This window comes from Hippocampus bargibanti, linkage group LG05 (genome assembly GCF_051943395.1).
Source record: "Hippocampus bargibanti isolate YZ-2025 linkage group LG05, ASM5194339v1, whole genome shotgun sequence".
Lineage (NCBI taxonomy): Eukaryota > Metazoa > Chordata > Actinopteri > Syngnathiformes > Syngnathidae > Hippocampus > Hippocampus bargibanti.
The window spans coordinates 11102083-11118804 of NC_142738.1; the positions used below are offsets into that span (position 1 = coordinate 11102083).

Here is a 16722-nt window from a genome sequence, read left to right on the forward strand (position 1 = left end):
AACACTTGATTTTAAACTGATGTTGCACATACCTCTTCTTAAAAGTTTTGTTTTGGAACAATCAACAAGAATCCAAGTCCTGTTCTCCTTTGTAATTAAGTGGAGTGAGAAAGATGCAGAGCTTGACCTGCTAACCTAGTTAACATTAGCGTGAAGAGTCAGGATTAGCATGTTGTGGTTGACACAGCTCACCACCTGACGGGATTGAGATCAACGCGGCTCAGTTTGACTTCAGTCCATAGTGCTGGCCGACAAAGTTCTCCTTTCATGATACACTGAAGGTCAGTAATGGATCTAAAACTTGCTAGTCCCTTGAATACAAAATGGATGCCACAAAACTGTGAGGCAGTTAAACCACAAATGAAAAACTGCATACGTGTGCGATGCTTGTTGTTATTTCACTGCGCAAATGAGTTCCTTACATGTCGTTGGTGATCCTGAATGAAACATTGCATTTTGAGACCATCAAAATAAAAGTAGAGAAGAAACTTAATAGGTAGAGCATAATTAACTCATTCACTGCCAGACATGCAAAAATTTGTCTACTCCAGTGCCAAGATTTTTGTCATTTTCACTTAAATTTCAGGACCCAGAGAATATTGAGTTTTTGGACCACATAAACATTCAATGTAGCGTAGGAAACCTTAGACTGTCTTTTTCATCAGAAATAAAGAGTTAATTGCTAAGTTATATGTGTCTGGAATTATTTGATCTTGAAATGAGGGTGGCAGTACAAAATACAATGCAATACATACATATTGGTTTACATAATAATAATAATCCATTTCATTCCTAAACTCAAGGCCACTTTACAGTCACAAAATTGTTTTTTTATTTATAATAATAATAATAATAATAATAATAATAATAATAATAATAATAATAATAATAATAATAATAATAATAAATAAAATACAATCACAATTTCTTTGCTTTAACAACTGCGGATGCTGGAACAAAGCGCGACCATGGAAAAAAGGAAAATACTGCCCCCTTGTGAAAAACAAAAAACATTGCCAGAGGCCATGGCCAGCGCTTTATCGGCACCCAAGCATGAAAAAAAAAAACAGAACACATTTGGGAATGGCGCTCTTCATCATATTTCAAATTCCCTCTTATTTTCAATTCTCTTCTTTCATAAAAAAAGGTAATTCCTAGGTTATTTGGGTCCGCCGTTATCTGAGCTTAAAATGGCAGCGGCTATACAAAAGGCAAATCCTTCCCCCTTGTGGGTTGGAAAAATATTTCCAGAGGTCTGACCAGCGCTTTATGACGCACCACGTCATCTTTTCAATTGCCGAATAAATTCGGGAATGTCAGTGTATACGTTAATTTTATGGCGCTGGACCAAACTATTTCTTTATAGTATACAAGTGAAACAGCAGCAAATTGTGCACGGGTGCGTATAATGTATGTTATTTTATGGTACAATGATACAAATTTGAATGCTAATGTATATTTATTAGCATAAGAATTTCCAAATAAATGTGTCAACTTTTGTGGGGGAGACATGTCAGGTTACATTATCGCAAGGTATCGAACTTCAGGTTTAACTTCCTTGCGGAAGTCTGCTTGTTAATGTGCCGCTCACCCAGACAGGGTGAAGGACCTTTGACCTGGCAGCCACACACGTGCCTACAACCTTGATTCTATTTGTAAATGTGGGTCAGACAAGGTTGTGTTATCCCCCGTTTACCTGTCTAAAAGGGGATAATCTTTATGTCGCCATCGCTGCTCTCTGCTCTAAAGGCGGCGAGGTCCAGCTCGTTTTTGTGTAAACACTGCGATTTGCAGATTAAATCATAATATTTTGCCATGAACGCCATAATTTAACTCAACATATTTTATCTGTTTTATAATATTCTAATCTTATCATATACCCCACCCCTTTTGTCTTTTTTCCAGCAATAATAATAATAATAATAATAATAATAATAATAATAATAATAATAATAATACATTTCCTTTATAAGCACCTTTCAAAACTCTCACTTTACAGTCACAGGATATTTTTCCTGCGGGTGAGCAGCGGCAGCCACACGCGCCAGCGTTCAATCAACCTGGAAGTAGCATAAAGTAAAAAAAATAAAATAAAATAAAATTCATGAACAAATAAAAATCTACAGCAGGATTTTTTTCTTTTTTTAATTTTTTTTTTAGACTTTAGACATGAAAAAATAATAAATGGTGATTAATGGCGAAACACACCAGTCTGTTGTGACATCAAGATGAACAAATATAACAGAAAATCATTTGTGAATAACTGTCCACTCTAGTAACCACTGTCCCTGAGAGGGTTAAAACATTTTTGTGTATGATTCAATAAAGCAGAAGTAAATATCCTCACACTGCAGTCATCTTTATATTTTGTATCGGCGCCTTGACCTTCATCATATAACAGTCACTCGTGGCATATTTTCCGAATATGTTTTCCCACCATGTGCCCAAAAAATGTACTGATCTCAATTCATGGTTAGGGTTCCTGTTACATCATAAATTATGACAGTCTAGCAAGCTATCAAGCTAGCTACCTAGCTAGTGAATTTAAAACAGATTCTTATCTTACAGACAGTGTATTGTAGGTGTTTCAAATACCTGACATGTTTCGGCGTATACTTCCGCCTTTGTCATAGTGTCACGGAAACGTATTTGAAACACCTACAACACACTGTCTGTAAGATAAGAATCTGTTTTAAATTAGATACCAAGTAGACAGGATGAACTTAATACAACTACCTAGCTAGTTGCTATCTATTAGCTGTCTAGCTATCTGGCTATCTATCTATTAGCTACCTATTAATTAGCTAGCTAGCTTCCTATCTATTTGAGCTACCTCCGGGTTGAGTGAAGACTGGCGTGTGTGGCTGCCGCTGCTCACCCACAGAGAAACTTATCCTGTGACTGTAAATAGATCTTGAGAGTTTTGAAAGTTGCTTATAAATGAAATGTATTATTATTATTATTATTATTATTATTATTATTATTATTATTATTATTATTATTATTATTATTATTATTATTATTATTATTCCTTCTGAGCAATGTTTGAACACGCATGTTTCTGTACCCTGCGCCCCAAATGAATTTCACGTGTCTGATATTAGTTTCCCAAATAAAATTTACTTGAAACTATTGCTTCAACCAGTCACGATTTCTCTGCATAATTCATGGAGGTATTTTTGTTTATTAAGAGCAAGAACTTTCCAAATGAATGATAACAGGACTTTTGAATAACCCTTGCTCAATATTATGATTCAATCAAAGTTTCAGCCAGGAAAATGCACTGCATTAAAAGACGAACTCCAGAATTTATCTCCATAGATACTCAAAATTATCTATTCTGGATCCACCCAAAAACAATTAAAATTGTGCTTAAAAGTGTTTCTTTCCAGTTCAGATTGGATAAAGAAGCAATCATGCGTAGGTGAGCAATTCCCTCATTATGACACCCTAATTTTTATTCATTTCACTGGTACCTATGTAATGTGGATCAAACTATCGCGCCACACGCATGCAAACCTACGCGAAATCCATTTGTGTGGGGAGCAATGGAAGTCTCTGGGATGGGAGGGGTGGAAGTGGGCATACGAATCTTTGCCCTGACCGTGCATCAACTGAAGTCAAATCAAATCGTCTGTTGGCCACCCCTCTGTACTCCTTATTATGGTCCAGCCCTTATTTGCATACGTCGTCTGTGGGGAGCCGCACGACCAGCAGGGGTAGATTAGGCGAGGGAAATGCCAAGAGGCTTGTATACACATGAATCGAGACACCGTGTGACCGACCGACGGACCAAACTGACACTGTGGGGACTGTATTGTGAAAAAGCAGCAGAGTTATGTACTGTGCTCATCCGGTCTCAGGCGCGGGCAACAACTCACTAATGTATTGCTACAACATGAAGTCCGTGAGTACAATTCTTGTGGGTATCTTTACCTGGGGAGAGTCATTTCGAATCGTGTGTGTGTGTGAACGCGTGTGTGTGCGTGCGTACGTGTGTTTATGTGTGAGATGCTAATGTATTTAGTGTATTATTTTGTTTTAGTAATCCCTTTTACAGGAGCTCTGTTTTGGTGCTGTATGTGTGTGCGTGCGTGTGTGTGTGTGTGTGTGTGTGTGTGTGTGTGTGTGTGTGTGTGTGTGTGTTTGAGATGCTAGTGTACCTTAGTGTATTTTTGTGTGTGTATATATATATATATATATATATATGTATGTGTAGTAAAGTCTCGTTATATCGATATTCTCGAGAGTCTGAAAAAATATCGATATAACCGGACTATCGATATATCCGATCCTGCGGCATGTAAATTTTCTCCTTGCGTTCATAGAAATAGTATCGTAATAAGCAGTACTATCGATATAACTGATATCGATATAACGAGACTTTACTATATATATATATATATATATATATATATATATATATATATATATATATATATATATATATATATATATATATATATATATAAAATATATATGTATATGTATGTATGTATGTGTGTATGTATGTATGTATGTATGTATGTATGTATGTATGCGTGTGTGTACTGTATATTTAAACTTTTTAACTTCGAGCGCCCAATCCCCACGACTGAAACAAAACTGTGACATGTTCGCCAATTCCATAACACAGTGCACTACTTATGGCACTTTTCACGTTGACTAAGTTGTATTTGAAAAGCACACTGGCAGCGCTCCTGCTTCCCGTTAGCTAAGGCACCAGCCTGGCAAGCAGCAAGCATCTTGACATGAAGCAGATTTCTCGCTATTTCTATTTGATTTAGGCCGTCCCTCCATTGCTTCAGCCATTATCAAAGGCAGCTTTGATCTCGCTGAGACTAACCATATCCAGACATCGTGGATCACAGAGGCAGAAAATTGGTTGCATGTGGTTGCTTGAGGAGCGTAGCGCAGTCCCCTCAAGTGCAATTTGATATTGCTCTCATCTAACATGATAATGTGATACCATTGCAACAAGTACTACAGTATGTACTTGGTTGTTTAGGAGTTTCTATTTTGTTTAATTATTTGTTTAATTATAGGAGTTTCTATTTTGTTTGTTTCTATTTTGTTCCAACTTGATCTTGGTTTTATTTCCTGGTGCTTTCTACTATCTTTGTCACTGCTTTATTTCCTGTATATAACAGGTGTCCATGTTAATGGCTTTGTTACAGCTTCAACTGTCGCTAAAGCGCTGTATAAATAAATATGTATTGTATTGTATTGTATTGTATTTAACCTAGTCTAGGGGTACTTATTGTTAATGGAAAGTAGCTGGACATGAAAAGTGAAACCTGAAATATACAATTAAAAAAAAAAAATCACAATCAATAAAAAGAAAAATTGAACATTTGGGATTATACTTATTTTGTACCGGAATGTATATTGCTATAATTACGAATTACCAACTATTGCTACTCAGAGGTTTAATTATCTCCACTTTTTGGTGTGGTCTGTTTTATTTTTATTATTTTTGTTAAATGTTCTACAAAGTGCTATGTTAATCTGCAGCTGTTGTGAAAGTGAGATCTAACAAAATATGTATAGTTTGGTTTCACTGTCTGAGAGCTAGGTGTGTAGCGTTGATTTAGGTTAGCAAATATTGTCATCCTATTAGCATACGGTCATTGTTTTTTTTTTAATGATTTAACAAATGCACCCAGCGTCCAGAATAATGTTGCCGCAATTAGACCTTTATGCATTACCAGAAACTAAATAACTGTTTAACTAAATACGAAACATATAAACTAAATAATAAATCTAAAAAACACAATTTAAGCAAAGCACAGTTGAGTTTTTTTAACTCTTGCTACAATAAGTTAAAATAAGTTAAAGTTACTGAAGCAGGTATGCTAATAGGCTAACAGTATGGTTCCATATCTTAATATGAACTCAGATGAAATATAATTTTTCAAACTATGTTGACAACAATGCAAAATACTCGCATACTGATCCTTTTCTACTTCAAGCCTTTAATTGCTGCCGGAAAAAATGACTCCCCTATCGTTTGTGATGGCCATGATTGATGGTTTTTAAATCAATGCTACGCTAAAGGAGGATACCATGGTGATGGCCCTCCTCTTCAGCGGGGGCCAGCGAAGGCGTGCTGAGGCGGGGGTGTGACCATTATTAACGGGTCGCCTACCATGCTGATGGTAAGGAGGACAATTGGCTTTATCCTTCGCCATATGCTGCCCACGGCGGCTCAGACGGACCAAGTGTCGGCAGGGGCTCCTCTGTTTGGCCTGGCTCGCAATCATCATGGGACTCATGCCAACCATGGTCACGGCTCTGTGTGTGTGTGTATATACGTGCATGCGTTGTTGCCCAAGCGTGCTCAGCAGAGTCTTTAATAGCCTCCTTTACAGGACTTGTCGTCCGGGTAACTGACACCCCATGGATGCTGCGCAGCGAGTTTTATTTTCATTTCCTGGGCCACATCAAAGCACTGGAGGGAGGTGCAGGTGCAGCCCAGACCTCTCGATGTGTGTTGTGTGAGTGAGGAAGTGTGTATTGTGTGTGTGTGCGTGTGTGTGCGTGTGCGTGTGCGTGCATGTCTGTAGTTCTGCGGCCGACTAAAAAAAAGCATCACAAGTGGAAGCTTCGATGAATTCAATTTTGCAATTAATTTCTCCTTGGATGATAAAAAGGTTCAACAAGGTCAGACCGGTTCTGATGGATTTCTGGTTGAGGACTGTCACTCAGTTTCATTAAGAAGGGAATTGTATCTCAGGGCTCAGAATCCAGTAGAACCGATCACTATTAGGGCAGGGATTTCTCATGATGAACGGTTCCTAAATCCGGATGAGGAGGTGCAGGGATCTGCAGATTATGGATTATCGCAACTGCTCTAAGTGTGCGTCAGCTCTCTACTTTGTTTTCAATAGACCGTTGCTTCCGATCTGAGTTTGCACGCATTACATTTCCCAACTTTATGACACTGTTTTTTTTTAGATTTATGGGCAGTCCGCGGGTAGTGATGACTTCATCCAGAACTCATCCTTACATCCGTCTACTAAGGCTACCAGCAATGTGTTTGTCAGCACTTTTTTGGGTAAGCAAACTGTATATTAACTATATCTAAATATCTATCTTTATATACATATACAGATATCGATATGGATAGAGAGAGATAGAGTGATACAAAATCTTTATTTACGTTCCAATTTCACAATTACACAAGCTTAACCTTTTGGTCTGTAAACTCAATGCTAAGTAACGCTAAATAGCATAGTAAACGAGTGATTTCCAAATCGCAATTAACTCATTCAATGCCATTCACGAATTGATTCAGGAATTGAAAATATGACGTGGAGTGCCATTCCCGAATTTGTTCGGGTTTTGTTTTTTTCATGCTTGGGTGCCGATAAAGTACTCGCCACGGCCTCCGGCAATGTTCTTTTTCTTTTCCGCAATGAAGCAACATTTCCCTTTTTTCCATGTTAGCGCTTAGTTCCAGCTTCAGCTGTGAAATAGCAATATAAGCCAATATGTATGTATTGCATTGTATTTTGGATAGCCGCCTTCATTTCAAGCTCATATAACTCCAGACCCAAATAATTTAGGAATTAATTCTTTTGTTTCTGATGAAAGAAGAGAGTCTAAGGTTTCTAACGCTGTATTGAATGTTTATGTAGTGCTAAAACTCAATATTCTGTGGGTCCTGGAATTCAAGTGACGATGACAAAAACCCTGGCACTGGAGTGGACACATTTTTGCACATATCTGGCAGTGAATGAGTTAAACTGTAATTAATTGCCCAGCACTAACAAATGATATATTGAAAACCCTACATTTTCCTTCTAAAATTGTGTACCAGCTATCGTATTTCATTAAAAGAACCATTTTCTGCATTCAAATAGCTTAGATTTAGTTTTTTATGTAACTGCCGATACGGCTTCAGGATTTTTCTCCTCCATGGCTAAAATGGGACTTGACAGATCAATAAGGGGGTTGAGAAAATCTTTTATAAATATATTTTAGAATATCACAAGTCTTAACAAGAGCTACACAGATTTCTGATGGTGTAGGGTGAACGCAATACATTTTTTGTCACATCCACTAAATAAGCAAAACATTTACAGTGATGCCATTCTGCCCTTGCCTTTATTATAAAGGTAATTAAGTTTTGACAACAAAGAGCCTGTGAATGTAATAAATAACGCTTCATTAATGGGTGTCATGTCGTCTTGAGATCCCGCTCCAATGAAACATATTGTCATCCATTTCAGAGGGCACAAGCAATTTTCCCGACATCTGGAGTGCAGTAAACGGACTGAACCAGCATGGCTATGAAGGTGCAGTGGGAGCGACCAACAGCCACCAAACTCAGGCAGGGAACTACAGCAGTCTGCAGCCTCACGGCCACCTGGTGAGATTGACATCACGGATAACATATTGACTTTAACAAGCCGACACTTGAACTGTGTATCTCTTTTTTTTCTTTTTATGTTTAGGACTACTCCCCACACTCGGTGATTGCAACAGACATGAACAGAGGTCTTCCTCCTGTGTCCACGTTTCACCACAACAATGCATCATCACATGCACCGTCGATCAACACAACAGACAATTCTTCAGGTGAGGCAGCAAAGGAGCAACTCGCTTGCACAAAAATAAATAAAGAAACAAATAAACGAACGAACAAACAAATGAATGAATTTGTATTCAGGAATTCTAAAGTTAGTCATAATCAGGGGTCGTTAACCGTTTTAAAGATGACATCTTATTTTTGGCTTCCAATTAAAGCAAATGATTGCAGGTTTAAATGTTGCTTGTCAGTTTATGCCTTTTAACCTGCACACCAAATCCAACAGACATTAAACAAGCTTCTTCCCCCAAGCCATTAACTCTTTGAACTCTTTCAACAGTAGCCAAAATGGAACTGTATAGTGCCACTTAGCAGTTTTTTTGACGACGATACTAGTGCAGCGTGTTCTACCGGAAACAAATTCCTTGTGTGTTCTACATACTTGGCAATAAAGATGATTCTGATTCTTTGATTCTGATTCTCTGATTCTAATTCTCTGATTCTGATTTTTATTGTCATCATTTGAAACGTGCGGCATATTTTAGTTTAGTTCACTACTCTCACCACACAATGTAGCAAGTTGTCAATCATAAGAATAATAAGAACGGATTTTGCATTGTGATTGGGTTCACTTGTAATTTGAAGTTGAAGTGTCAAAAAATACAATTGTGTATGTTAACTCATTCACTGCCAGACATGTGCAAAATATGTCCACTCCAGTGCCAGGGCTTTTGTCATTTTTACTCAAATCGCATCACCCACAGAATATTGAGTACATAAAAATTCAATGCGGCATAAGAAAACTCTTCTCTCATTACAAAAAAGAGTTAATTCCTAAATATGGGTCAGGAGTTATATAAGCTTGACATGAGGGCGGCTGTCCAAAATACAATACAATACATACACCTTGGATTGGATTGGATTGGATTTGCCTTTATTAGTCTCGCAGTGGAGAAATTTACATGTCATTACATTTTTTATTGGTTATAACAAAGCGCTAACATGGAAAAAAGGGAAATGCTGTCCCCTTGTGGAAGTGAACAAATATTGCCAGAGTCCACGGCGAGCGCTTTATCGGCACTCAAACAAGAAAAAAGAAAACCCAAACAAATTCAGGAATGGTGCTCTACGTCATATTTTCTTATTTTTGGCTTCAAATTAAAGTACAGTAAAGTCTCGTTATATCGATATTCAAGGGAGTCCGAAAAAATATCGATATAACCGGGACTATCGATATATCCGACCCTGTTTGCATGTAATTTTCTCCGTGCGTGCATAGAAATAGTATCGATATAACCGGGACTATCGATATATCCGATATCGATATAACGAGACTTTACTCTATTTTGCAGTGAATGAGATAAATTTGCATCCTTCCACCAGGTTTCATGGAAATTGTATGCTGTTTTTCATAATACTGTTAAATAGCAATCGTTTTCAAATGGACGTTTTCTTACACGCCATTAAACATTCTGATTTCTGTCAGTCTCAGGAACCCACACAAATGTGCCAAGAAGTTCGCAGACTGGCGATACGTTGGGCAAAGCGCTGGCATCTGTAAGTATGCAACCCCACAGTCCCAGTGCAGCAATCCATTAGTTCCTCATTACAATCAAATTCACATACTTTCAAAACAAGACATAAAATTAAAGCGAGAGCCTCGGGGGCGCAATGCAAACAGGAAATAGATGTTTCCTAGCAGTCGCAGGCGAGTGGACATCAGCAAAGGGCGGCTACTTTCACACTTTTTATGAGCTTCTGACTAGTATATTAACACAATTGATGAGTTAGTTTGGGTTATAGGCCTGTTCTAACGGCAGCCGGTGGAGAAATGACAAGTGCCTTTAAAATGATCCATGTCTTCATCACACTCCTTTTCCTCCTCCTCTCTCCTTTTTTCTCCTGACACGTCTGCTGCCAGATTTATTCCCCTGATCGCACCAGCAGCAGCTTCCCTTCCAGCTCGTCCACTCCTGTGAGGTCGCCATCGCCTTTGCCAAACGCCAGCGAACCCGCCGGTAACCTACAGAGTGGCTAAAATCTGCTACTCCCAGTGGGACAGTGATTATTTTTGTGTGCCATCTTTACTTATCTGTGTTTGTTTATTTTAATCTCTCTTTGCTTTGGACACAGGAACAAATATGTGGCCCCGCAACTCTCTACAGACACCTGTGTCGCCACATTATGAGTCCTCACTTATATCTATGGTAAGACCTGATTACATAGTTGAGCTTCTGTCCATTCCAAATAACACCACAAAAAATAAGAGATTTTAAATTAAACTTGACATTCGTTTCACGAAATGCTTTATAAATACATATTCATCATAGTTCCACAATTATTAACTATAAGCGAAAGTAGATACAATGCACACAAACAACTAAATGTGTCAAATTGCTGACAGGGTGGACGAGAACGGAGTGGAGATTTATGGCTGATATTATCATTTAGGAGAACATATAGTAGAGCTTGTCTTTGCAATGTGATTCTGTGTTCAAACTGACTGTGAACTGTTGAAACCAAATACATATTGTATATCTTCAAATGTTTATTTTTTCTCTATAATATTCGATGACAGAGTGACATATTAGGCTTAAAGGACAACCGACGTCTCCGGACAAGTTGTGTCCATAATTTGTAAAATGGCTTCAAATGACTTCTACTGAACGTATTTTACAAAGATTCCACCGCATATAGCTATATTTTACGTTTTAAGACTCGCGCTGAATATTCAGGAAGTCTCGTTTTTGAATTTGTGACGAGTCCGTACGTGTTGTCACTAAAGGACCGCCCTTTACCGTAAAAAAGATGCATCGTAGCAGTGCTTCCATCACCTGTTTGGTCTGGGGATCTCGTGTTGCACCCAAAAGCCGCCAGGAGGCCACAAGAGTGCGTCCAAGCTCCATAGAAGGAATTTATCAGCCTGTGGAAACGGAGGTGGCCACAGGAGGTCACCATTTTGTGCGTCTTTTTTTTTGGTGAAAGATGTTCCCCCAATGTTGCCTCAAAATGGCAAAAATACATTCTTTAATCGATTGCAAATATGTATGCTTTCCTCTTCAGAACTATTTGAATCATATTCATAACTGGATGTTTAACAAGAAAGCATATTCTCCGAATCTGAAGCCATTGTTTTGATTCACTAGCAATGCAAGACGTCTTGGCGTGACGTCACGAACTGGGGGCGGGACTTTCTGAAAATGCCCAATTCGCAGCTCAATTTCTTGCAGATTTTGGACACTTTGAGTCATTTTTATTGGTGTTTTGCATTTGAATAAAAATATCATACTGCGTTTTTTGGGTATTTTAGATGCTATAAAACGTTTTTCTGGTGTCAGTTAAAAAACAAAAAAGTGACGTCGGTTGTCCTTTAAGAAAAAAAAATCCAATGGAGGGGTGGATAGAAGACCCATTAAATAATAATAATAATAATAATAATAATAAGCAGAAGAAGAAAGCCTTTAATAGTCACACAATGGGGAAATTAGCAATCTACAGCAGCAAAATTGAAAGGGGGCGGGGTCGAAAATAAAAATGCTTCAGAACACTGAACTGTACAACTCCACAAAAAACACATATATTAAACATAAAATAATGACACATAGCATGTTAACATCTGCCATTTAATTTAATTCCTAAGGCTATCATTTATCTTACAATGTTGTCAAACTTAGGAAAAGCAGAGTACATACTGTATTACACTATTGCGTTACTTTTTTTCTTCATGTTAAGCTAAGATCATGTAATAAAGTGTTTGTCTTGTACTCAAACATCATAGAGTACATGGGGGAAAGTCATTAAGATTGCACAACTGTCCATGTTCTTAGTTCCTGTTGCGTTTATTATTTTGCATTGTGTTGACTATTATGTGAAGCGCTTTGTTACACCTGCAGATATATAAAGCTTTATAAATTAGGATGGATTGTATTGTATCGTTTAAGCAAGGGTAAGATACATGAAGCTCGGCTAAACTAAGCAGAGAGAGAGAGAGAGAGAGAGAGAGAGAGAGAGAGAGAGAGAGAGAGAGAGAGAGAGAGAGAGAGAGAGAGAGAGAGAGAGAGAGAGAGAGAGAGAGAGAGAGAGAGAGAGAGAGAGAGAGAGAGAAAGAAAGTGAGAGAGAGAGAGCAAGATGAACAGAGAGAGGGGAGAGAGAGCAAGATGGAGACAGACAGGTCTGTCTGTCTGACTGACAGACAGATATGACATATTTCTTTAGCTGACTCAAGTCACACTGTAACAAATATTGTTCCCCTATAAGTCTCAGGTAGAAGACAGACTGGACAGATTGGACGATGTCATCCACGTTTTAAGGAACCACGCCGTGGGTCCCATGCCCAGCCTACCTGCTGACATCCACAGCCTGCTGAACCAGAACCTCGTCGGCCGGCCAAACCCTGCCAGCACGCTCCCGCTCACCTGCCACACCCCAACTATGGTTAGTCGCAGTTCACCATGGAGATGCGTGTATGCAAATGTCATCTCGTGTTTATGTGTTCTTTTCATCTTGTGGACTTTTCCACTCTGTTGTTATCAGCAAAATAGGAAACAGAAGACAATGGGCCAGAGCAGGGACACGTCACTTTTGTTTAGGAAGTGTAGTGACTGTGTGGGGTGATGGGGTCTGCCTCAGATACGCCGTGTTTTTCCCTTTTAGCTGGGTGGAAGGATTTGGGTCTCGCTGGAGGGATAGTACGTTCTAATCCCTCGGGGGAGTGTGATATTACATTTCATACTTTGGATGTGTCGATTAGGATTGAATCATTCCTGAAAAGAATTACTCATGTAATATAAAGCGTGTAGCAGTTTTAAGGGGGTGGATTAAGATCGGGTCTATATGGGAAAGTGATCCACTCAAAAGGATATTGGGTAGAAAGAAGCAGATGTTGGTTTTAAACCCTGCACTGTAGCATCATTGACCATAATTATTTCACAGATTCTTACATGTTATACTAACTGAACACACATTGTAAATATTGGCCTTATCTCATCGACTTCTTTGTGTGCCGCAAAGGTTGAAGCTGTCACAATGAATAACAACCATTCAGCCTTCCAGGGGCGAACACAAAATGGACAACCGTACCCCGCTAGACAGGAGATCACTCTGGAGTCGGTGGCGGGAGGATGCAGAGGTGACTCAGTCGCTGATTTATTCTTTATTTTTATTTTTTTGCATGATGTGTTTATCGCTATTCAAGTAGTGATAGCGATGACCTGACAAACCAACTTCCCAGTATATAAGGGTGCTTCTTCTTTTAAAGGGAGTTTGGGAATACCAGTAAATGCAGAGCTGAAAATGGAAAGCAATGAGACGGAAGAAATGATGCATACCAGCCACAGTTCCGACAGTCAAAGGTCAGATGAGGAGAGCGAACTAAAGACGAATGGAGACAGCGGCACGAGGGACAGGTAGACCTTAATGCTCTCACTTGACAACATGATTTCCACTGCGCTTATGCCATAGTACAGGTGGTTTATTAACTCATTCACTGCCAGTGAACAAATTTATTCAGGAATTGAAAATATGACGTAGAGCGCCATTCCCGAATTTGTTAGTTTTAGGTTTTTTATGCTTGGGTGCCGATAAAGCGCTGGCCATGGCTTCTGGCAATGTTTTTTTCTTTTCCACAAGGGGCAGCATTTCCTTTTTTCCATGTTAGTGCTATGTTCTAGCATCAGATGTCATTAAAGCGCTATATCAGGGGTGGGCACTCCTGGTCCTGGAGAGCCACCCTCCTGCACGTTTTCCAAGTCTCCTTGTTGCGACACACCTGATTCAAATGAGCAGGTTCAATGTAAGGCTTCAATCTGATTATTTGAATCAGGTGTATTGTAACAGGGAGACTTGGAAAACATGCAGGAGGGTAGCTCTTCAGGACCAAGAGTGCCCACTCCTGCGCTATATAAACCAATATGTATGTATTGCATTGTATTTTGGACAGCCACCTTCATTTCCAGCTCACATAACTCCAACCCATGTACTTTATGAATTAACTTTTTTTTTTCTGATGAAAGAAGAAAATCTAAGGTTTCTGACGCTGTACAGAATGTTCATGTCGTCCCAAAACTTAATATTCTGTGGGTCCTGGAATTCAAGTGACAATGACAAAAACCCTGGCACTGGAGTCGACACATTTTTGCACATCTGCCAGTCAATGAGTGCAGAAAAGAAAAAGGATAAAATATTTAAAAAAAAAACTATATTTAAACGTTTACCACTACATATGGGTTGTAAAAAATACCAGATTTGTCACTTACTGCATTTGAAATGAAAGCATTACATTCAAAAACAGTTAAACAGAATAAATTACAATTAAAAGCAGAGTAAAGAAATGAAAAATAGCGTTCCTAAAATAAAGCATGGAGCAAGAACAAGATTTTCAAAAATATGATTTAAAAAATACTTTTAAGACTTTCATCGCCGGTAATGGGAAACAAGTACAGTATTGTTTTAAACGTGTGTTTTGGATTGGATTGGATATGCCTTTATTAGTCTCACAGTGGAGTTTTAAAAGCATTTGCGCTTTATTGGCTTTGAATTTTTATTCATTTATATTATTTATGATATGATGATAACAATGTATAACAGCAAATCAGGTCGAATCAAATGGTTTTGGCTGATTTTTGGGGAGTGTATTATGGAAAGTTTTAGGATTTAAATTGTAAAATTATAGGTCTGTTCTACTCAATGGCCGGTAGATGGCAGTAAAATCCTCACAAAATCTCATGTTCCCCCTCTGATCCTTTTCCCTGACTGAATTTAACAATGATTCTTCTCTCCCAATATCGTCCAATGCTGAAGTATCCATGAGGACGAAGATCTAAGTCCGGAACAGAAGGCCGAGCGTGAGCGCGAGAGGAGGATGGCCAATAATGCTCGTGAACGTCTGCGCGTACGCGACATCAACGAGGCATTCAAGGAGCTGGGTCACATGTGTCAGATGCACCTGAAGAGCGAGAAGCCACAGACCAAGTTGCTGGTGCTACATCAGGCCGTGGCCGTCATCCTCAGCTTGGAACAACAAGTCAGAGGTGAATACCAAACACGGACGATCACAAACACTCGCCGTGAGCTGCCTTTTTCCTCAAATGAACCACTGCTCGTCCCTCAGAGCGAAACCTCAACCCGAAAGCCGCTTGTCTGAGGAGGAGAGAGGAAGAGAAGGTGTCTGCTGTCATGACAGATCCACAGTCCATGCATGTCGCATTTCATCCAGGTCTGACCGATCCTGCAAACCCAATGGGCCATCTCTGAGGCTGCAAACCAGCAACGATTCCAATTGACCAATGTGGACTTCATGCTTCCAAAATGATCTTTATCAGGCTATATTTTTTTATGAACATTTGGGTGTTGAAACTGTTGTAAAGGAGCTCTAAATTATATGTGGGAGGATAAACTGTATTGTACACTACACCAAAAAAGTTGGGCATCATTGGGCTTTTGGGTTGAATGTCAAGATGAAACTAAAATGCACTTTAGCCTACAGATGAATGTAATTTGATCTCTAAATATTTGAATGCACATCTCACCAACCTGTAGCGATGCAAGGTCTCATCACACTTTGTGAGTCCTATTAAAATAGGTTTGCTTTTGTTTCCGAGCATGCTTGTTTTATTTGCCCAAATTATTTCTTTTCAAGTGTTGCTTTCTGCAACTCTCCCACAGAGAGCGACTCCACGTAGAGGGGGGGGGGGGGGGGCGTGCAAATAGAAAAACACTTCACACCGATTCCCCCCTTCCACTCTTTTTTTTTGTGGCAATGTCGCCTTGTGTGGCCACACATAATTCACATACCTGCAGCTGCCAGTGACACGAACTGTTCAATGCTTTCGTGACTTTTGTCAGGTTAAAGAAAAACAGCACGTTGTTTAAAATTACTGAAACATGTAGAACAGTTGGACATTGAAGTTTTAGTGAGGGACAAAATACAAAATAACAAAATATAATTTCAGATGTAATGGTTGTAGTGCATTTTAGGTTCACCCCAAAAGCTGAATATTCTTCAATTTTTATGAGTTTCGTATTGTGTGTGAGTGCATTTTCATGAAATCAGCCAATAAATAGTACTTAACTTTGTGTCTCTGAATAAATGAAGAGCATCGGAGACTCGTGATGCAGTTAAACAATCATCCCCTCGCTTCTCCAACACAATTCTAACTTTGTGCCTAAAAGTTTACTTCTGAAAGACAAA

At 38.9% G+C, this 16722-nt stretch overlaps 1 protein-coding gene across 1 annotated transcript; it reads left to right on the plus strand.

The window, feature by feature from the left end:
* The first annotated feature begins 3007 nt into the window (after positions 1-3007).
* On the plus strand, positions 3008-16229 carry LOC148897908 (transcription factor 12-like). Its single transcript, XM_088996974.1, has 12 exons — positions 3008-3907; positions 6958-7057; positions 8235-8374; positions 8460-8583; positions 10020-10090; positions 10455-10551; positions 10667-10740; positions 12792-12968; positions 13545-13662; positions 13792-13939; positions 15333-15562; positions 15643-16229. Exons 1-12 carry the CDS (start codon positions 3839-3841, stop codon positions 15783-15785), a joined length of 1491 nt encoding a protein of 496 aa, XP_088853100.1. The 5' UTR covers positions 3008-3838; the 3' UTR covers positions 15786-16229.
* Positions 16230-16722: the final 493 nt, after the last annotated feature.

Coding starts and splice junctions, on each gene's coding strand:
- LOC148897908 (XM_088996974.1), top strand. CDS start 3,839: ATGTACTGTGCTCATCCGGTCTCAGGCGCGGGCAACAACTCACTAATG. Junction 3,908..6,957: donor ATTGCTACAACATGAAGTCC/GTGAGTACAATT, acceptor GTTTTTTTTTAG/ATTTATGGGCAGTCCGCGGG. Junction 10,091..10,454: donor TGGGCAAAGCGCTGGCATCT/GTAAGTATGCAA, acceptor GTCTGCTGCCAG/ATTTATTCCCCTGATCGCAC.